This window comes from Temnothorax americanus, unplaced genomic scaffold, assembly GCF_048541705.1.
Source record: "Temnothorax americanus isolate GAGA-0224 unplaced genomic scaffold, ASM4854170v1 Scaffold37, whole genome shotgun sequence".
NCBI classification, from domain to species: domain Eukaryota; kingdom Metazoa; phylum Arthropoda; class Insecta; order Hymenoptera; family Formicidae; genus Temnothorax; species Temnothorax americanus.
The window spans coordinates 1,464,105-1,486,292 of NW_027509515.1; the positions used below are offsets into that span (position 1 = coordinate 1,464,105).

Genomic DNA, 22,188 nt, shown 5'->3' on the forward strand with positions numbered 1-22,188 from the left:
AATACCATTACTTCCGCATACACATTTCGCAATTCGATATCCGATTTATCAGACCGTTCCGATGGATTACTTGAAGAAAAAAAATCAAAACTTTCTATACATAATGGTCCTCGGCGCATACTCGAATGCCTATCACAAACTTGAAATAAGCGTGCTATCAAAAAGTAAAAGACACGGAATTAACGAACTGAAAAAGCATAAACAGGAAATAATATATCATTTATCCCAAAGTCATTGCCGCGCGCGGCACACTCGTATAAGTTCCGCATTCACTTCACGTTTTCTATCGCCGCGTCTTTGACCGTAGATTGGCTCGTTTTACATCTTGATCTTTAATAAGCGAGGTAATTTAGTATTGATAATTTTCCCTCGTCATTCCCTCTCTCAGTTTTGACGTGAGGAAATAACCGGGGGGACCCCTCCCCCCCCCCCCCGACGTTCGCGCGCAGCGAGATCCGACGGGACCCTTCACGTACCCCCGAATGAACCCCCGACACCTGGTAGTAGTCTATACCCGGGTGGTGGGCAGGCAGGTATTCCGGAGCAGGTTGTGAATCCGCCGTGCATTCGGGCAGTCGAGCGCCGGCCTCTCACCGCGCAACGTTCCGTTCCTCTCCCGAGCAGTGCGCCAACGGAAAAACGAGCGGCGGCTCGGACGCATTTTCCCCTCGCCGTTCGCCGCTCGTGCCGTCGACGTCGAAGGAACGAGGTAGCGAAGGCAGATTTCCCGCATCAGAGTCGTCGGCAGAAACACACCGTGTCGAATACGGCTGATTCTACAGGGCGGCTCGCGAGGGTAATGCGAAGCCTCGAGCACGCGGCTCGCGAAGACCGCACGTGGATGCACGCGACGATTTCTGCGATGGATCGATAGGCGACAGAACGGACGCGTGACATGAGAGAACGGCTGCGAAAATGTGAGTTGATTCGCGCGAATTCGTCGTACTTACTGATGATGTTTAAATCCAAACCGAATACGCGCGACCTGCTGTGGGCTGATGGAAGAGAAACATTGGCTTGAACGTCGTGTGAAGTCAAGCGACGAATATAGCGCACGCGCATACACGATTGAAAAATATTTTTACAACTGTAAAACAATAAATATTAATTTTAGTGCGACCGGTAAACGATATCCACATTTATTTCTCGCAATAAATTTTGCAAACAATCGAAGTAAGCAAAAAAAAAACAAATAATTAAGAATATTATAAACTTTCCAAAATTATATGTTTTTCGTTTTTAAGATAACAAATTCGCAAAGATTCTTTTCTGCTGTAAAATATTTTCAACAGTTACATCGCTATCACGACCTTGACAAAATAATGGCGTAATTATATGAGTCACCCGGTATGCATGCGAATCAGAAGTGCAATTCATTCGGATCAATTTAGATATACATAAAATATCGTTTTAATTCCTAATATCGTTATTTTATTACGTTTGTCACAACTCACTTTCTTAGATCGCTTAACCACTCATGTCGCGTTGGAAAACACACCGTTTACGCGACGCATGAGTGCGTCGCTCTTAAGACGATTCCGATTCAGAACACGTGTTCGAAATCACGATGCATGTCCGATCGCGCCGCTTTTTAAGCAGTGCTGCAACACGATTTATTCGCCGTCGGCGTGTGTCGGTGATGCTCGGAAAACTATTCTTTTCAGATTAAGATTTACGCGTGGACTTGTGTCTGCAATATAGAACACTAGAGAAACGAGCTTCATTCATATAAACTTCATACAAAACTTCGTTTTTTTTTTTTTTCTAAATAAAATTTAACGATCCATTTCATCATTTCGGCATAGAAGAGCTCGATTCAATCGATATCTGTTTATCGTTCGCAACACCAGAATGCATCTCAAAAAATTTCGGGTTCACCGATTTACAGACTGCAGAGCTTCAAGCTCGCGAGAGACCGTCGTAGTTAATTCACGAGAAGAGCGATCGTTCCGAGAGCACTCTCGCGTCAGCTTGAAAGATTTCGGAAACGCCGTGTGCGTATGCGCGACGCGAGGGAAAGAACGGCATTGCAGCTATAGATAGAGTTGTAAGCGAGTAACGAGAACTTTCTCCGGACAAGCCTACGTCTAACGTAGGCGTGCACGCGCCTGCACGCGGGCCTTATTCCACCGCAAATCGCACCGAACCGATCTAGCCCCGCGTGCCCCGAAGCTATATGGAGCTGCACGCTGCATCGTGTATAAATTGGCGGCAGCGACGTCGATCGCGACACCACGATTCCTATAAGGAAAAGGAAGTTCGAGGTCGTGCGGAAATCCCGATCGCCGAACTTGCGCAGCGCACATTATCGATTAGCTCGAGTGTCTCTAATCACATGCCCCGCGAGAATGCATTTACTTCCGCTTTCTTCCTTTCTATCTTTCGCGTTCAAGTCAGCTCGCGCGTCGTGCGCGCCGCACGAAATAATTGCAGCGTATATACGTATGGGATATGATTAGCCGTCGTTAAACATTCGCCGCGTCGACAAGTTTGCATAGATCGATTCCGCCCTCCGTCTCCGGCAGCGAGATGAAAGTCCCGCGGATAGAAGTTAAAAATCGTTGAGAATCTTTGAACCACGGTCCAAGGCATCGAGACGCAGAGTAAACGAAACGAAAATAATAATGTGATCTAACGACGTTTGCAAATTTATTTAATGACGTACGTGGAGTCCTTACTGCGAGCGAAGCAATTCTAAAAATTCTTCCTACAAATCTGCGTTTTCGTACCCAGAAGAAAAGAAGTGTCTAATCAAAATTTATATGCTCGTATAATACATACGCAAGAATGTAATAATTTTCTTATAAGAATGTCAACTTTTTTTCTTGGTTGAATTATATAAATGACTTTATTCAACCAAGTTTTCTTCGCTTAATGCTATGCATATCTCATTTCAAGATTCTAGATTCTTGCGTATCTATAGGGCTGGTGATTTGCTTCGAAAGCTTCGATATTCAAACTTCGAAGCTTCGGAGATTCGAAGAATCAAAATTATACAATTATTAATTTAAGATAATAGCAATAATACCGCAACAAGCACACATTTATAAAATTATGACAAAATCCGAATAAAATTTCTAATGTTGCCATCATGACTCTTAAGGTGCCTTTTCACGTTGACGCTCGACGCTCATTTTCAGCAAGCAAAAATCTTCAGAAATAATGTCTTTTATTTATATACATATCCATAAAACATTATTACTTGAAGATATTACTTGAAAATAATAAATATTTTACGTATTTCAAAGTCTATATGTTTGATTGTACTGGGACGATTAACGACGATTCAGCGACGACGCTAAATATTAAACAAATTCAACTTCATTTCTTTGACGCTAGCGTCAAAGCGAAACCACCAACGTTCACCTTGTTGACGCTCATTTTTAGCGTCTCATGAATTGGCATGTGACATAAAGGATGTCATAAATATATTTTTTGAAGGTTCGAAATTAACTTCAAAACTTCGAATTATTTGAAGGTATCTTCGAAGCTTCAGAACTGTCAAAGAGTAACACCCCTAGACTAAACGGGTATATGTATAAATCTTGATTTGATTTCTGTGTGATGAGAGAGATCTTTCAGAAAAAAGTAAGAGGAGGTTTCTCGAAATATACCGGCGCGAATACATTTTCCGAATAAAATTTCTAATGTTGCCATTATGATTCTTATGTGTCATAAATAAATTTTTCGAAGGTTCGAAATTAACTTCGAAGCTTCAGAACTGTCGAAGAGTAACAGCCCTAGAATAAACGCGTATATATGTATAAATCTTGATTTGATTTCTGTGTGATCTCTCTTTCAGAAAAAAGTGAGAGGACGTTTCTCGAAATATACCGCGAATACAGCAGCACAATAAAATAAGTCGGCGGCGAATGTGTAAAACGCAGTCACGAGTATTAGCCGCGAGTGTTACACGCTTCGGTGCCACGGACGAGTGCGCGCGAGTGCGCGAGATCGACCATTTGATCGTTTAGGAAAATTATTCTCTCGTTATCTGAGAAAACAATCGCGACCTCTTCCCCCAGACAGATGTTTCCGGTTCTTTCAAATATAGAAACGTTTCATTAGAATCGTACGTATACGACCTTGCCATTTCATCGCGGAATGACTACAATTTCGTCGATTATCCGGAGCTATTTCGCCATATTAGCCGCGGAACTTAAATGGATAATTCCATCGTGTCATGCGAGGTACGAAACCGAGCGACATAAATTTAGAACGGGATGCACGCTAGTCAATATAACGTCGTGATTTTCGTCGGCGAATTTCCCTTCTCGATTGCAACAGGCGCAAAATGTGTTGAGAAAATTAAAACGTTCGCCACGCGAGATTTTACAGCTTATCGCAAGAAACGCAGCGGGATGCAAGAACCAGTGCAAGTGCCGGGCCGCGTTGCATAACGCGGTGCAAATCGCGTGCGATGTCGCAAGCGTCGATCTTTCGCTGATCTCTCCGCGCGCGCGCCGATCGGTATCTGTCATCGCGCGACTCGCAAAGGACACTCGCGGTCGCTTATGCAACAACGGTAAACCGAACGGGAAAAAACGATTGCGTACGGACGATTGTATACATACGGGCGGCGCGCGTTTCCTCGGCGTGCCCGGCGGCACTTCCGCAAGGAAACACATTTCCCCCATTAAATCGCGCAAAAGCGCGGACTGCGTGTCGGCACGAGCTAAGCGGCTTGAAAACCGTGAAAACGACTTACGTCTCGACTTACGGCGTATTTCGACGGCTCGCTCGTAACAGCGAGCCTGCGGAAACGCGGCGCGGCGATGCCGTCATAAATTATCACTCACGCGCGTATTACCGCGGACCCGATAGAAAATTGCAGCCGCGCGCGGATCGGAACGTTTCCTTTAGCGCGAAACGCGCGAACATTATCTCTCGCATCGGTGTTTGTCCGGAAATTATCCGGGAAAAGGGAATTTTTGCGGCAAACGTCGTAAAGTTGGATAAATTAATGTAAAATTGTAGAGTGTGGAACCCTCGGTGCCTGAGAACGAAATCCATTTCCTCATGTCATTTCTTCTATATTCTATGCCGATCCCCTAACACGCCTCCCTTCTTTATTCTGTCGTCACATCGGGCCCTTAATCGCGACACCTCGACAACCGGTGATTTGCTCTTCACGCACGAACGGCCGACGCGCGGGGCCTTCCCGCGTTATTTCGCCTATTCCTCTCTTTCTCTCCACGATCTCGCCGCGCTATCGATCAACAGAGAAGAAGAGCGGAACACACGCGCGCGCGCGCGCGACATTGAAGCGCTTAATATCGTGATCGCCGGCGACGGGCGAGCGCGGATAACCGCGCGAGATCGTCGCGGTGCGAGAGAGGCGGAGAAATGTTGAGCGGAGAGAGAGAAAAAAATCGCGCGGTTCGCGCGAGCACATGGCGCGGAGTCATTACGTATAGAAACTCGACGCTGCAACTTTCGCGATCGCCGTCCGTCCGCATATATCGCGCTGCACCTGCATTCCCCGATTGCCAGGCGCATCTCTCGTGAGCGCGCATCCGCCGCTTCCGCGTCCGCTAGGCCCCTCGTTAGAGCGTAATTGTTATAGAGCGAGAGGATTAGAGGCGATTGTCGATCGCGGCGATATACGTGTTGAACGATCCCATTGGCGGGATCGTCGTTCCGCGATTCCGACGTGTTAATTACGAATTAATTGGGCGATAGAGCAATTAGGCGAGATTAGCCGATCGTCTCAAACGCGATAGTTGGTGAGAATGCGGCTTTGTCGTGCCTCATCTATGTGCTTTATTACCAGCGGTATATATAATTGTCTTGAACGCTCAACGGATTCGCTATTATACGAGATACCGCAGAAACCGCACGTTTCCAACAAACTGCGAATTGAAACGTAAATTGGAAAATGAAGTTCTATTCCGAGGCATATATGTTATCCGAGTACCCCGCGCGCAAATGTCCACGACATTGAATTTCCGCTACACGGCAGGTCGCAAGGCGAAACTGTGATAAAATACGTTTGCAGTGCATTGATTTATCGAAGAAGTTGAAAGACGCCGGAGGAAATCGCGGCGTACGCCGACGGTTTCTCGAACTAGAGAGTAATTAGTCGGACGAGAACTCGTTCGCGACGAATACGCGCTTAATTGCGAGAGAAAATTCGACGTGAAAAGCGGACGATTTATTAACGGACCTTGGGTTCACGATCGTAAAAAAATGTAAAAAAATCTTCGCAATTAATTATTTTTTTGTTTTAAAGAAATATATTATTTTCCAATAAAAGAAAATTTTAAATATATTTATATGTATAGCGTTTAATTGGATGTATATCGCGTAAACATTAATATTTCAAAACGTCAGTAAATGGACATCACAAAATAATTATCAATAAAATACTAAAAATATCAATATCAAAATATAAAAAAAAAGATTAATTATTTTAGATCATTGATTTTACATGGAGTCTTCACGAAATTCAAACTTCAAATCTTGGCTTTACGGGTACAGAAAATAAAATCTGATTCACAACGTATGATGGAACCTTTCGGAATGTATTCCAACCGGAATTGCTTAGTTTCCTTATAGTTTCTTAAATCTCTATTATGTTGTTAGAGGGAAAACGGAACAAAGAATCCATTCCGAAAAGTTTCATAATATGTGCCCTGATGAGACCTATCAGTGTCGACATCGAAAGAACTCGATCGAACGTATTACGTTGACCAAAGAACCAGCTGCAATCGCGCTCGAAAATCAATTACGTTCGAGAGAAAAACACGTTAGAGCAAGCACCAGCTGCAAAAAAGTTAATCTTTCCCGCGAACACCTTTGCGCCGGATGAAACCGTACGAGGTGAAGTAACGGCTTCTTCTGTAACTAAGTACAAAACACGACGATTATCTAAGTAGAGCGGCATAAGTGCTGGTCTACAACCTTTCTTTAAGGGTATTTAAGCCCTAGGCCGTAATAAATAAATTGACCGATCACAGTCGAATATTCTCCTCACATTCCACTGTGATTGGTCAATTCCCAGCAAACACAATGCAACATGTAACGTACAAGTTAGTTATAATTTCCTATACTCAACAATATAAATGCAATATAACACACCTGTTATATTGCATTGATATTGTTGAGCAGGAAATTACAACTTACCAGTACGTTACATGTGCATTGTGTTTGCTCGGTTTTTTCTTACGGCTTAGGGTTAAAGCACTTATATTGTAGACCAGGACATGGGAGCGAATTCTTGGCGTGAAAGATTTGCGTTAACATCGTCATGAAAACTCCCGAGTTCCATTGACTTTGTTTCCAATTGATTCCGAATTTCAATTTGCGTTTTAATTAGATGGATATATAGGGTGTATTACATAAGTCACGTTCCATCTCCAGAGAATGACTTAACGAAATTAAAATAAGTCGAAAATGAAGAATGACAAAATTACGTTTGAAACTTCTTTAAAGAGTTACAATAAAATAATCGACAATTTTATTTAGATTATTATTTTTATTTGAATTAAAAGTTTGTAATTGTTTTCATAACAAGAAATTAATTATTTATCGAAAGTTTCTACTTTAGAAGTTATACTAAAGAAGCAGGTACTCTATATTTTTAGATTAGAAGTAGATAGATACTTTAGAAATTATTTGATCGTAACTCTTTAAAGAAGGTTCAAACGTAATTTCGTCATCCTTTATTTTTGACTTATTTTGACTTCGTCAACTCATTCTTCAGAGATGGGGCGTGACTTATGATACACCCCGTATATCGCAAAATTTTTTCTCGCGAATGTTGACCATGTGCAATTTGCCGTTTAAAAATAAACCCGAAAAGACAAACACATTTTCCATGTAATACCAGGTAAAATACCAGAAGAGTACGACGATACTTATTATACAATATTATTTAAATACGAGATGCGAGGTGTCACTCACGATTACGTCTTATTTATCACCATTTAAAGACTTGATAATCGCGAGATCTCCGTGTAACACGCGTGGCATAACGTAACAAAAGTTCAGCGCGTGTCCCGGCGTTAAGCGCGACGTGTTGCGTCGAGGAGAATTTCACCGAGTAGAGAGGTTTTCTCGCAACCGAGAGCTGCGTCACCGTGCCACTGCACCGGTGTCCCGAGCGTTCCTCATTTTAAGGCTTGTGCAACGGCGCGCATTAAACTACACCGCCAAGCGAGGTGCCGTCCGCGTCGCGTCCATCTCCGCGAGGTCGTATAACGTACCCCTCGAGAGACGCGCGTGAACGAGCCTCAGCCCTATGCGTATATACGCGTGAGTGCACGGCGTGATTGCAAGGCGACCGGCCTCTACTTTGATTCCGCGAGTGCACACCGGCCGAGTGCTGGCGTGTTACGCCAGGTATGTAGGTCAGTGTAAAGGCCGATCGTTGGAAAGCTATATCAATCGTGACGGTGAGTGTGCGACGCGACGCGCGAGCACGCGGGAAAAGAAGGACGGGAAGGAAATATGCGAAAAAAAATACATTGTACATTATATATAACTATTATACCACAAAAATTATCGGCTCGCGAATAACAATCTGAATCTGGAAGGCAGCGATTCTCGTTTGAAGAACGGAGGAAATAGCAAGACGCGAAAGGTGAAATTTAAATTAATTTAAATCAATACCTTGAGTTAAAGTAACGTTTTGTTATTTTTTAAATACCATGTGTGTCAAAATTTATTATTTTAACACAAAAGAGTATTATTTTTACTTTATTGGTTTAGTTATGTCAACGATATTGAGTAGAAAAGCAGGGGGCGACCTATAAGAATGATTAAAAATGACTCAAATTAAGTATAATTTAGCACTGTTCCATCTATCGTTTTCTATTAATAAAAATCTTGATGGAAAATTTTATTCTCTTCAGCACTGTTAAATTCGTAGTGTTAAATTATATTCAATTTGAGTCATTTTAATCATTCCTGTAGGTCACCACTGCTCCAATTCAGTATGCCGTTAATTTAACTAAAACAATGTCAATTGAACTAAACCAATGGAGTTAAAATAATACTGTTTTGTGTTGAAATAATAAATTTCGACACACATGATGGTTAAAAATAACAAAATGTTATTTAACTCAAGATATTGGTTTAAATTTCCTCCTTTAATATTTAACAGAGAGATATTACGAGCAAGCAATATAATTAATAAGTCTTTCCATTAAGTAACTATATACATGCATATATACCGTTATGTAAATTCTCTTGAATACATGGTATCTTAGATTCAACGTTTAAACGAGATGTCTTCCTTTTTCTTTCTCTCCGTCACCTACGCTTATCTGCAATGCTAAACTACACAGCTTCGCTGTATCGGCCCGCGAGGCGGAAAAATAATCGTAAATATCAGGAAAGGATTCCCGTATTCCGGGTTGAACGACTCATACGTCAGGATTTCGCATAATCTCGTTAATTGCGCCGCAAGAACGTTATCGTTAACAACGTCACTGCGACTGTTGAAGCACGCGTTATACGACGAGAGGGAAGAAATTCGCGCAACCGTGAACACCGAATCACCGAAGTGCGTTGCGAGATTATAGATTTCGCGACGCGCGGCACGAGGAAAGCGACCTGTCGCGGCAATTAAGCGCGTAGTCGCCGTAAGGAGACGAAGGAAGGAAGGGGAAGGAACAGCTGGACTTCTCGCCGAAATGACGGCGGACGTGCGACGCGTACCTACTTCCGTACCGGCGAGCGCGTTTCACCGCTTTCCGATTTAACGACGATAAATAACGCCGATTTAGCGTCGAAAAATCGCGCACCGTGGAGATATATATTTGTGCGCGCGTAAAAACTCAATTTCCGCTGAGGCGCGCGCGCGCGCGCGAAGAAGCGTCTTCCTTTCTTCCTTTCTTCACGAGTGCCCGAACGCGCGGAAGAAACAACGGCCGCGCAAAGTTTTGCGCGGTTTTCGATCGCGCAAGGACGCAATTACGTGGCTCTCACATAATTCCATTAGCCGCGGAGATCTGTAACCGTGCGGCGCGAAATAATTGGATATCCGTTTCAAGACGTCTCTTGTCTTTTGGAACGGCCGCGGAGAGGCGACAGTATTATTATCGCCCGCGGTTTTCTTGCGCAAGTCGCAAAGCCTGTCGAAACGCGTAATGCTCGTGTGTCACGTTCCCGCCGACTAACTAACTTCCTCGATTTCGTCGGATTTTCATCCGCGGCTTCTTTTCAATCGCATACGGAACCTTTATTGCACACCGCGCGATTGCGAGCCTCCCGGGGAGAAAAGGAAGATTCTCCGTATACGTGATCGCTGAAAACGAGTACTTGGTTCGCCGAATTACGCGATATACCTCTTGATTACGTCGGGCACACAAACGGAAGTGGGGCGGTAGAAATTGTTTTTTGAGTTATCGCCGTGACGACGCGACGCGCGAGTTAAAACATGCGAGGCCGTGCCGAGCCGAGATGAGACGATGAGACAGTGAAATTTATGCCGGGGCCCCGCACGAATTTGCGGCCACGCGCGGCGTGTTGCGCAACGCGCGAGAGAAGAGCGCATAAAAATACGAGCGACCACGAGGGAGCGAGAGAGAAAGAGTGGGAGAGAGAGAGGGTAGAACGAAAGGTGCGATTACGTAGCGCGTAAGCTAAAGGATCGGAAGAAGAATTTCTCCTGTCGCGTCTCGGAGATTGGATTAGGTCATGACGATGACGATGACGCCGTCCCACGCTTTCTTTATATGCGACTTAACTTAACTTGACTTTCGTCCCGGTTTCAAAACGGTGTCCTTCGTTGAAACGCGAATAAGTCATTGTAAGTCATTGATATTTCGCGCTTATCGAGAAGTTCGACTGAAATTCGTCAATTAGAATTTTTGGATAAGGAAACGTGCATGATAGATTAAAATGCCTAATTGATGATTATTCAACAAGATCGAAATGTAAATTACACTTCAATAGCTGTATAGATTGAACGGGAATGTGCCCGTCGCGCGGTCTTTCACCTCGTACAATGATTTCAACATTTTTTATTATTCAGAATATTATTCAGATTCTTTTAATTTTCTCAACATTGTTCAGATCGTTCAATAAGATACGAATTTGTTTAATGAAGGCCATGCCCAATGTTATACGCTCCTACAAAAATCGCAAGTGTGATGTGGTAACTCATTATTTCTAATCGGGATTATGTAAGCGCGCGATTCGACCTTTCAAGTTCGAGATCTCGCGCGAATCTGTGGATTTACACAAAAAGCGGTGAAAATGCCGTGTGTCGCGTGTCGCAAAAATGCGCTTATGGCCGCGAGTGCGCGGGGACACGCACTGAAGAATGCGGCGTTTTCGCGGAACGACAAAAAGAACGTGCGATACGCGCTTCCTGTACAATCAGTCACACCTCGTGCCCGCGTAAGAGAACTAAGAGAGGTTTTCTGCGGAAATGTACCGGCGAAAAAAAGAGACAAGAAAGAAGATAGAATCGTCCAGAGTTTCGCGGAAGATTCTCGTTTACGAAGAAATGCTGTCATTATTTATATCTGTACCTCAGACGAGGCAGAAGACAACATTTCTTCGACATACAATCCGTTGAAAATCCACGAAGAATTTAGTGTAAAATAATTGCGTCATCGCAGTCGCGAAAATATAGAAGCGAATCAATCCGGGGATATTTAAAAAAGATGTGCGCGCATATCGCGCCGGGGCAATTGCTTCGCGTTACAGATGAGGGCACACGGGAGGCGGGAGAGAGAGAAAGAGTGAAAGAGAGAGCGCGCACGCGCGCGCGAGGGATATACAGGAAGTGGTACAGCATTGCCGCAGGGAAGGACGCCGAATCTAGGCTACAATTACATGGAGAGGCCAACGTTGCGCCTCTCCTTTCCTCGTGCGACTGGCGCCGCGATTACATATACACTATCCCGCTTTCGAAATAATAATTATTTAATACCTGAAGCAAACGGTGAAATGCGGGACTCGACTGAGAGAAAGAAAGAAAGCGCGAGAGAGAGAGAGAGAGAGAGAGAGAAAGAGAGAGAGATGGACCGGTTTTTCTGGCCCACCTCGTGACAACTGACAACATCCGAAAGCTAAGAGCACGTACCGGCACGTACTGTGATGAGAGAAGCAATAAAAACGCACGAAAACAATATTTGTAATTTTTGAACGGACAAGAACGGGGCTTCGATTGAAATCCATCACGACCGTGTTGCCTTGATTCTATATGCTAAAATCTCCATCGTGTGCAACGCGAGCAATTGATAAAGAAACAACAAGACGAGAGATTGACGTTAACACGCGCTTCTCCTATTAGATACCGCGCAATGTCACTCAAGCCGTTCGGATACGAAAAATCGAGAGTGATTTGCGACGAACATTTGAACATTTCGCCTCTAGGAAGTTGAGGGAAAGTGGTGATACAAAAGCAAATAGGCCGTGTGTGAGCGGTTGACCAAGCGGCCCGCGCGCACAGCTCGAAAACGGTACGTACGCGCGTACGTGCACACGCCTCGGAATTGCCACAATTCCGTGCGGTAAAGACGGATAATAAAACGCCCCGCCACGGGGCGGCGCGGAGCAACGTTCACGTTCTCGTGTTCGTTATGCGTGACTCATTGAAACTCGGCCTGTCGACGCGATCAGCAGGAGAGAAGGGCTCCGGGCTCCGGCTCCGGGACGCGCTCGAGTGTGCAGCTGCTTGTTTGGGGAATGCAGAAAATACCGCGCGACATTCCACACGGCGCTGCCCATATTCGTTCCGCAACCGGTTTCGAATTATCTTTGCCCTACATTCCAAAACGCGCCTCTCCCTTTTTCCGATACACATCGGAAAATATAATTAACTCGGATAATTTACCTTGAACGGCAATCAAAGGCTCCGGTCTTAATTTCGATATACGGAGAGAGAGAGAGAGAGAGAGAGAGATGTTATCGGATTTTAATTCCCTTTTGTTGGGTTGATTCGTAAATAAGCTCCGTTTTACTTAACAAACTGAATTACTATATTTAAAAGGTGTTATAATAGTATACAAGTACCAATTGGTAAATGATACACTTATTAACTGCTTGCAATAGATACAATGAATAGATACTGTGGATAATATTGGGGTTTTTTTTCCGGAAGAAGTAATTCAATAATTTGCTGCACTGCTGAACTAATGCACACTGGTGTAATAAGTTAGAATGGTACAATAAGTATATTTTTGTTTCACTCTAACTTATTGCACCAGTGTGCACTAGTTCAGCAGTGCCATGCAGCAACAGAAAACAGACCTAGTATAGCGGAACTTATTTACACAGACAAAATTACAGACCATTACAGAAAAAAAGAAGTGTCAAATCGAAACTTATATACTCCTATATATATACGCAACAATCTATAATCTTGTAAGAATTTCAACTTTTTATTTCAACTTTTTTTTCTTTTGGTTGAACTTCGTTTAACATTACTATATAAGCGACGGTTGTTCCAACTTGTTGGTAAACTAACTAATAGTTAAATCATATTTATAGCCTTTTCCTTCAAATTAGACAAAAATATAGACATTTGACTTAATTATTAGTTAGTTCGCCAACAGGTTGGAATATCCGACTCTTAACGACTTCATTCAAGCCAGTTTTCTCTTTAACGAAATATAATCTCATTTCCAGGTTATAGATTGTTTATACGTATATACGAGTATGTATTTGTCGATTTGACACTTCTTTTTTTTCTGTGTCTAAATCAACCTATACGCACTATATATCTTTGTGCAGAAACCGATCGCTTTGAAGCTCTCGCGGATCGCAAATTCACGTGTAAACTTCGTTAAAAAAACCGTATCAGTTCTCTTTCTTTGCGATAAAGATATTTCATCTATTAGCCGACACTGCCGACAGCGTTTATTCCGCAAGTGAACAATGTTAACACTCTCTCGTACCACATCGTTGATCCCGACAAACCGGCAAACGACTTAATGCGATCTGCCTGTTTGCTAGACAGCGCACTTAACTGACAATCGGTTGACGCGGTGACGCCGAGTGTTGCGCGTGCAATGCGCGCGTTTTCCGCTGCGAATGACCGGAGTGGCCTGGATGGTCGCCGCGCCGATCCGATCGGTGAAAGCGCGATCGTCAATGGCAACTCGACGTGATAACGCTCCTCGCGAGGAGCCGCTTCTAGCCTGCCGATGTCCCTGCACTCGTGAACCCTCTCCACGTAAGTGCAATGCACACACATGACGTAATCTAAGGTTCAATGAGGTATACGATACTCGCGCCTCGAGTGACATAATCGTCCTCGTTGCGTAAGATGACGAAGTAGAACAATCGTTCCTTCAATGTTCCAGCTCGAATCGACACTCTGATGGCAGAAAATTCTTCGAGAAACTCGCCGATTCGCGCATCGACAATTGCACGATGTGATTATTCAACAATATGCAATTAATGATCTTTCTTTTTACAAAACGGAAAAGTAACGACGTCGGGGCTCGTAACGATGCACGTAAATACTAGATACGCCGGTTATATCATCGAAATGTCCAATACGTTAACCGAGGCTTCCACGTCTTCCTCTTCCTCATTCTATTGTCGCGGCCGCCAACATGTCATTACAAATGGTCATCACACGCGGCGCGAATATCGTAGCGCAAATAATGGTACGGCATATACATCGCGTGATTATGACGACCGCGACGTCAATCCGAGGAGACAAAGACCTGTCCAGATACACAAACGTTGCCAATGTTGACTTAATCTCGTGTTACATCTCACTTCGACAAACTATGCATTGTCCAGGAACATGACGCGTTGGATTTGCGTTATTTTGAAATTCTTGAATTTTATGTATATTTTCAAACATCCAGACGTCGCCGAATAGAGCGATTCTTAAGAAGCGAGACGAATCGAGGAGATTCCCGTTTCTTTCTCGCGAATAAAGAGGATCTTCGAGCAACCCGAACGCAAAAAAATGTGCACGGCCAGCCTTGTCGAATATCTCTTTCTTGTAAACAGTCTAAACACAACTCATTATATCGCAATAAAAGATCGAAGGCTGCTCAACTCCCACCAATATCGCGCTCGACGCTTTTAGATTCGGTGATCGTCCTTTCGAACATTTACTTAGTAGCGATTTAACCCCCCTGAGACGCGCGATATTTGTCCGATGCTTGGCTCGACAGACCCAGCCGTCGTGTTTGTTCAACAATTTTGTTCGCGACGCGTTCGTGGTCGGGTGCGCTCGCAACGTTTTCATAATAATCTTCGGTACATTAATTTTTATTTACTGTCAAAACAATCCTCTTTGATAATAGTCTTGTTTTGAGAAGATTGCACTCTGATTTTAATTGGCGACTGAGTATAAAAAAGTGAACAGGTGTACCCCCCAGCGACGCGATTGAGTCGCATCAGTACGCGACCAGTGTCTTCGTCGTGCGAATCGTTATCGACCGTGCCGGATATATTTTTTTCCTTGCAGGATGAGGAGGAGCGGCATGAACGGACGAGGAGTCGGCGACAACGGCGAAGGAGCGTTGGTCCTGCTCCTCGTCGCATTGACTCCTGTTATCTGCTCCGCCGGAATCCTGGACCCTTGGCAGTGGGCGCGCAGCGATCGGATCGAAGTCAACATACCTTGGCTGCCTTGTAACTATCATTCACAGACAGATTAGAAAGAAGATCCAATCGTAGTAACGTTAAGGGGCGATTCTCTTTTACAATGTTAGAAATATGCGCATATTAAATATACACTACCGTTCAACAGTTTGAAAGCACTTTTTTTCCAAAAAAAAACAAGAAAAACAGAACAGTGGTGCTAATACTTCCGAAGAATGTCATATAAGGAACTTTACTGTCCGTTTTAACTATTTCTGAATAGTTTATTTTTCAAGGAAGGATTTTATTTAAAGAATTTTACATTTAAACATGTTTTCATGGTTCGAGTAAAATATAATAATAATGAAAAAATAACAGTTATATTTTACTCAAATCATGAAAACTTGTTCTTTCTTCATAACAGAACAATGGCGTAGCATGTTCACTCGGTAAAATTCTTTAAATAAGATTCTTCCTTGGAAAATTATTAGAAACGAATAATACTGTGTTGAACAGTTAAAACGAATAGCAAAGTTTCTCATATTACATTTTTCTTTGGAAACATTAGCACAGTTCTGTTTTTCTTTAAAAAAAAAGTAGTGCTTTCAAACTTTTAAACGGTAGTGTACGTATATTGAGATTTATTGCCTTCCACGCGCGCATCTTTTGCCAACTGTAAAATTTTTCTCGTCGTGTATATGGTTAGTAGAATAAAAATTAGTCGAAATTACTCAATGAAGGGACGATTTCCTTTCAGTCGAGAACGAGACGCGCTGTTACGACGAGCTGGGCTGCCTGAACATCACCAGGAGCTGGTACCACCTCATTCATCGACCCCTCAACGTTTTCCCGTTGCCGCGGGAGGTCATCAATACCAGATTCATCCTCTACACGCATAAGAATCCCCTGGACGTAAGTTCGACGTTTCGACGGATAAATATCCTATTCGGACGACGACAGTCGCACGGCACGGGCGAGCGTCTCGAAAGCGCGTTTCGCATTTTGGCGCGTAACGCGAAAGTGAAACCTGGATGAGATAGATCGAAATTCATCGGCGACTAGAATTTCACGGCTAGTAAATCCGATACGGTGTAAACGCTTCCGTGTGTATATATATATATATATATATATATATATATATTGTATTTAAAAGCCCGTCGGGATTCCGTCCCGCGACAAGAATAACCGGACGGAGTATTTTCCGTCTCGCCTCCTATCGCGAGCGGGATCAGCCGTAAATATTCAATGCCCATAGATATCTTAATTAGCTTCATTAATTAAACAAAACTGCACGTGCCGGTGAACGGACGATGGTGCTAACACGGCGCACGCCGCGTGCCATTCTTACGTGCGTGAAGATAAGATCTCTGATTTATGAATTAATGGATATCCAAGGAGGAAGAGAGCTGCGGGTTAGTGTGAAGTATCGTGCTGCGGTTTCAGCGGCATAACGCGCGGTGAAATCAACACATGCCTACTACATATAACTGCGCACGCAAACGTATATGTATCATTCGCCTCGCATAAAATCGCTGAATCGTGAAATTAAAATTAATACTTTTGTGCACTGCATTCATGATTCGCAAATACAATCCGTGACGTCGCGATATTTTTACTAATATTTTTTTTTCTTCAGAAAAGAATACACATCTGTCTCTGAATGTAATTTTTGCTACTAGTATCTGTCCTCCTCAGCAATAATAATTTAAAAAAAATGTATATATGTGCAGTGTGTGTCGCCAGCATTTTTATGAAATCAGCCTTTTTGCAATAAGGCTGTAGCCTGTTTGCAAAACGGCGGTTTACGCACAGTTCGTTAATTTTTTTTTTGCTCGAAAGTACACATGTCGGCGGGGTGAGGCTCCGCCGCAGGCATAAAAAAACTAATCTAACTCCAAGTCTATTTAAGAAAAACTTGAAATTAAAAATCAGCCTGACTGAGAAACGATCTGTCTTTCGCAAAAAAGCCGCCGTTTTGCAAACAAACTTCAGCCTTATTGCAAAAAGGCTGATTTCGCAAAAAGCTGCGACATATGCATCACGTTTAGGAGCTAAAATCAACTGATGTTTTTAAATGAGCTCTTCGAATAATAAACTCTTTGTTGATCCACGGCATGTGAATGTATAATACGCTTAATAATATTTACCCGTCTTTTTTTTCTCCCCATCAGGGTCAAATATTAAAAGTGGCCAAGGATAAGTCCATCGAAAACTCGAACTTCAATCCTAAACGAAAAACCAAATTCATTATTCATGGCTTTATAGACACTCCACTCAGCAACTGGGTCAAGGTGAGTTTATTATTTCTATATAGATATATACTCATCGTTTATCATCCCGTACTCTCCCATTGAAATCTTGTTTTATGTATTCGCAATCGAATTGTCATACTCATAATGCCAATTGCATGTACCAAAGACTAGCCTACATCGTGCATCTCCATCGTCCCGACCGTCGTCGTCTATTATGCGGGCTAGACGTATTGGTGAAGAAACGTATTTTTCTGCTACATTGCGTCAGTGTTTTCAAAATATACGCGACCTAGTGACACAGTTGCACTTGATGACAGACGCAGTTCTTAAGCAACACGCGAAAATTATTTTGCCATCATTTCATCCTCGAATTATATACCCGTAGGAGATGAGGAGTGAGTTGTTGGTGCACGGTGATTACAACGTTATCGTGGTCGACTGGGCAGGCGGGAGTCTACCTCTGTATACCCAAGCGACGGCGAACACGAGGCTGGTTGGACTCGAATTGGCTCATCTCATCAAGCACTTGCAAGTGAGGAACGTTCCAAGCTATAACAATTCAATTCAGATCCGCAGATAATATTATATCTTCAGCACAACCGAAATTAAATATTACGAGCGTAATATTTAAAAAGAGAAGAGTGACCACGCGGTATTCACATCAACGCCGTAACGTGAAAATAATTTTTACTTCTGTGAGATTGTAGCAAAATATTTTATTTACACATCTATCCATTGATTCTGGTTGAATGTAGACAAATTACGGCCTGGACCCGAACGACGTGCACTTGATCGGGCACAGCCTCGGTGCCCACACGGCTGGCTACGCCGGCGAGAAATTGGGCGGCAATATCGGACGCATCACCGGTCTGGACCCCGCGGAGCCGTACTTCCAAGGAATGCCGAGCCATCTTCGCCTGGATTACACGGACGCCCGACTGGTGGACGTAATTCACACCGACGGGAAGAGCATATTTTTCTTAGGTAAACGACGCACAATGGACATTACCGCGCTTCGAATAGACTTTTTTTATCGAGATCGTCCGTGCGCAAAACGAGGAACTAGCGAGGCTCGATCGATCAGGACGATTCAAAAGACGACAATCTATCGAGACTGAAACTGCGACATCGTAAAATACGTGCAATTTAGCGAATGAAAAAAATTATAAAGGGAATCAGGTTTATATCAGTCTGTGAAATCTTGTCAGCTCAGAACTCAAGTTTATAGCTCAGGAACTCATTAAGAAAAAGGAGAAAACTCTCGACTATACGGAAGCAAAAATAGTTGTTACCAGTTTTTGATACGCCGCGACAAGATTCTTATTTATATTCAGACGTCGTTCCGATAAATCCTCTGATAAATGGAGCCATCGCGCGTTCCCCGCGTGAGTCACGTTCTCCAAACTAACGTAGTATACATGGCAAGGCCTTCCAGGGTACGGAATGAGCCAGCCTTGCGGGCACCTGGACTTCTACCCGAACAACGGCAAGGAACAGCCCGGCTGCACGGATCTGAGCGACACCACGCCGTCGTTGCCGCTCACCCTGATACGGGAGGGCCTCGAGGAGGCTTCGCGCGTCCTGGTCGCCTGCAACCACGTGCGCGCGCTCAAGCTCTTCATCGAGAGCATCAACTCCAAGTGCCAGTACGTGGCGCACGAGTGCTCGAGCTACGCGAGCTTTCTACGGGGCGAGTGCTTCTCCTGCAAGAGCAACAACAGCCTGAGCTGCGGCGTGATGGGCTATCACGCGGACACCAGTCCGGCGCTGGTGAAACGCCAGGCCATGGGCCAGGACGTCTCGTCCTTGCTGGGCTCGAAGTTCTTCTTCATGACCGGCAAGGAGGATCCGTATTGCAGTGAGTGTCCGTTGAATATTCGAGGCAGCTGAGCAGGTTTTTAAGCGACATTAATGGGAATAAATTCAGCTTCAAATGCGTACTATATTCTTCGCATATTTGATATCTAGTATAATGCGCGCGCTGATTATATGATCTGCGGGTACGATACTACCAGTATGTAAAACTATGCTAATGCTGATGGAGCAGTCATTTCGGCGTCGTAGAATAAAAAATCGGTAACTATTAACTTTCCCAATAGTAATAACTGCTTAAGAACATCGTCGAGCCCATTAGCTTTCCATTACAATGTACTCTCATGCTTATTAGATAGGCGCATTATAAAGGTGCAAAATATATAGCAGCCGCGATTAAAAGTCCTCTCTATCGCTACGAACGTTAATTTCGATCGAGATTTATTCGACCCAACTGTATAGGCGTCCGTTAATTCCTCGCTATCGATGCGAGGAAGAATATCTACCGAGCAATGCGGCTTTTCTCTATCGCGAGAGAGACGCGACTTTCTCCGCGCGCGCGTACCGCGATAAAAGCAGCGAACGACGTCTCCCTCTCTTTCCCTATCGCTTCTCGCCATTCCTCCCGACTCTCTCTCCCTCTCACACACACGCACACTCTCTCTCTCTCTCTCTCCCTCTCTTTCTCTTTTAAAATATTCTCTAATACCAATCGTAATCACCTTTTAGGAAGACATTATAGAATCATCATCAACCTCGCCCGACCGCCGACCGCGGAGAGCTGGGTGCAGGGCTTCATGAAAGTCACTCTCCACGCCGACAAAGGCGTGATACGCAACATGGACCTCACGCCCAGGCAAGTAATCGTGAGCGTTATCGCCGCGATAGCCCACATTCGTCCACGTCGGTCCGAGAATCGGCTATTTAATTTCACGCTTCGCGTGGCCGGCTGCTGCGCGATCGTAAACAATAGGGCCCACGTGAACGCGCTCGGAGAGCGACGTTCCCCGTTCTCGCGCATGGTTCCGAGAGGCGAATTACATCGATCGCGAGAGACCGGGCTGACCGGGCTCGCGTGTTCGTGAATTATTTTACGACCGGTCTGAATCGCGTGCTCGATAGCCCGTTCAATTTTCTTTCTTCTGCCGTTTCAACGGGCTGTTTCTCCCGCAGCGGTTACATGAAACTGGAGCACGGGTCGACCGCGCGGATGGTCGTGGCCCACCCGACCGGGTCCGTCGGCAACATCGGCAAGATCAGGCGGGTCGAGCTGTCCTGGGTCTACGACATGGACGTGTTGCAACCTAGGTCCCTGTGCTTCTTCTGGTGCAACGATCGCCTGTACGTTAACAGCGTCAGAGTGGACGCCATGGACCTTCCGGGCAGAGGGTGAGCAACTAGAGCGCGACCGGAGAAAAATAACCCCGTCTTTTTGTATATATACCTTGTTCCGCTTTTAGAAAACGGGAGGTGGATTTCTCCAGCAAGCTCTGCTCGACCGGCAGGCAGGAGTACGCGGAGATCGCCAGCGGATCCACCGCCACGTTCGTCGACAATTGCTGACAATCCGTTCCGCGGCGGGAAATCGCATTTCGGGCGCGTCGTATAATAATAAAACATCGTTCTTCCATCCGGAGGCGGAGACTTCTCAAAAGTCGGACGACGACGATAATGATGATAATGATGATGAAACGAGAGAATCGCGGTCCCTCGTAATCCTCATAATTTTTTTCGCCGACGATATACGACGATGGCAGAGACGTTTTATGTGTTTGGCTTTCTTTCTCTACTTATCGCGACCAATCTACCGCTTTCTTCAAAAGCGGCACGAGCTACTAATTAACGCTTCTACGAGGCGGCGGACTCGCGAACAAAACCATCTGACGCAATTCGCCGTTTTCAACGACACGCCTATATAATCGAGTTCCTAGAGATCTGTCCCGTCGGCGAAGATTAGATCCTAATAATCGTGCCTAATGACGCGATTCAGACGCGACGATTGCGAAAGCACTCGTACGGGAAGTGAAATTCTTAGCGAACGGATTTCTAGATGCGAAATCAGACGAGCCATGAGCGTGCTTCTGACAGAAAAGTCTAACTTCTCGCTATGCTTTTTTTTTCCATTTTTGGTAACGATTTCTCCAGTATTAGTATTGATCAATTATTATGTACATGTTGTATATAACAGTAGACAGTTAACACGTTAAAATTAATTTCTTATGGATGTGATTATCGCTAGAGTCTTCAGTGATCGCTAATGTAAGGCTATACATTGATACACTTGTTCATTTCTTTTGTACGACGATATGATTATCGTATTGTTTTTTCGCAATGCGAGTATGACGATAGGTTGTGATATTCTCTTATAGCTTAAGAATAAAAAAAAAAAATGCGCAAAATGCGGTGACTCAAAGATGACAAACTATACTGCTACTTGCTCATAGTCTTTATAACTAAAGTGTACAAAACATGTAATGAAAGGCAATTCTTGTTAGTGATAGGAATATTCCGAGCTATTTTTATATCTGTATAGATTGTTGCATTGTAAAATAAAGTTTATTAGTTATAAGTATGAATACTATTGCACAAAAATAAAATGGGGATATTTTTATAAAAT

The 22,188-nt window shown here is 44.0% G+C and overlaps 1 protein-coding gene across 3 annotated transcripts; it reads left to right on the forward strand.

Moving 5' to 3' along the window:
• The first annotated feature begins 143 nt into the window (after positions 1-143).
• Positions 144-22,167, forward strand: LOC143902001 (pancreatic triacylglycerol lipase-like). Of its 3 annotated transcripts, none has more exons than XM_077414679.1 (10): positions 144-917; positions 15,392-15,558; positions 16,265-16,419; positions 17,679-17,798; positions 18,145-18,291; positions 18,515-18,743; positions 19,186-19,617; positions 20,301-20,427; positions 20,745-20,960; positions 21,032-22,167. In XM_077414679.1, coding segments are annotated over exons 1-10 (1,698 nt in total). In that variant the 5' UTR covers positions 144-915; the 3' UTR covers positions 21,135-22,167. The 3 variants fall into 3 exon arrangements, with proteins under 3 accessions (XP_077270805.1, XP_077270803.1, XP_077270804.1); XM_077414677.1 differs by lacking the exon at positions 144-917 and adding an exon at positions 14,984-15,180; XM_077414678.1 differs by lacking the exon at positions 144-917 and adding an exon at positions 14,988-15,180 and having other exon boundaries at positions 19,195-19,617.
• The last annotated feature ends 21 nt before the right edge of the window (positions 22,168-22,188 follow it).

Bases quoted from the DNA above. Each gene is read 5' to 3' on its own strand.
- LOC143902001 (XM_077414677.1), top strand. From the start codon at position 15,080: ATGCTTGGCTCGACAGACCCAGCCGTCGTGTTTGTTCAACAATTTTGT. The intron at 16,420-17,678 runs GTAAGTTCGACG...TCTCCCCATCAG, and splicing joins CGCATAAGAATCCCCTGGAC to GGTCAAATATTAAAAGTGGC. The intron at 19,618-20,300 runs GTGAGTGTCCGT...ATCACCTTTTAG, and splicing joins CAAGGAGGATCCGTATTGCA to GAAGACATTATAGAATCATC.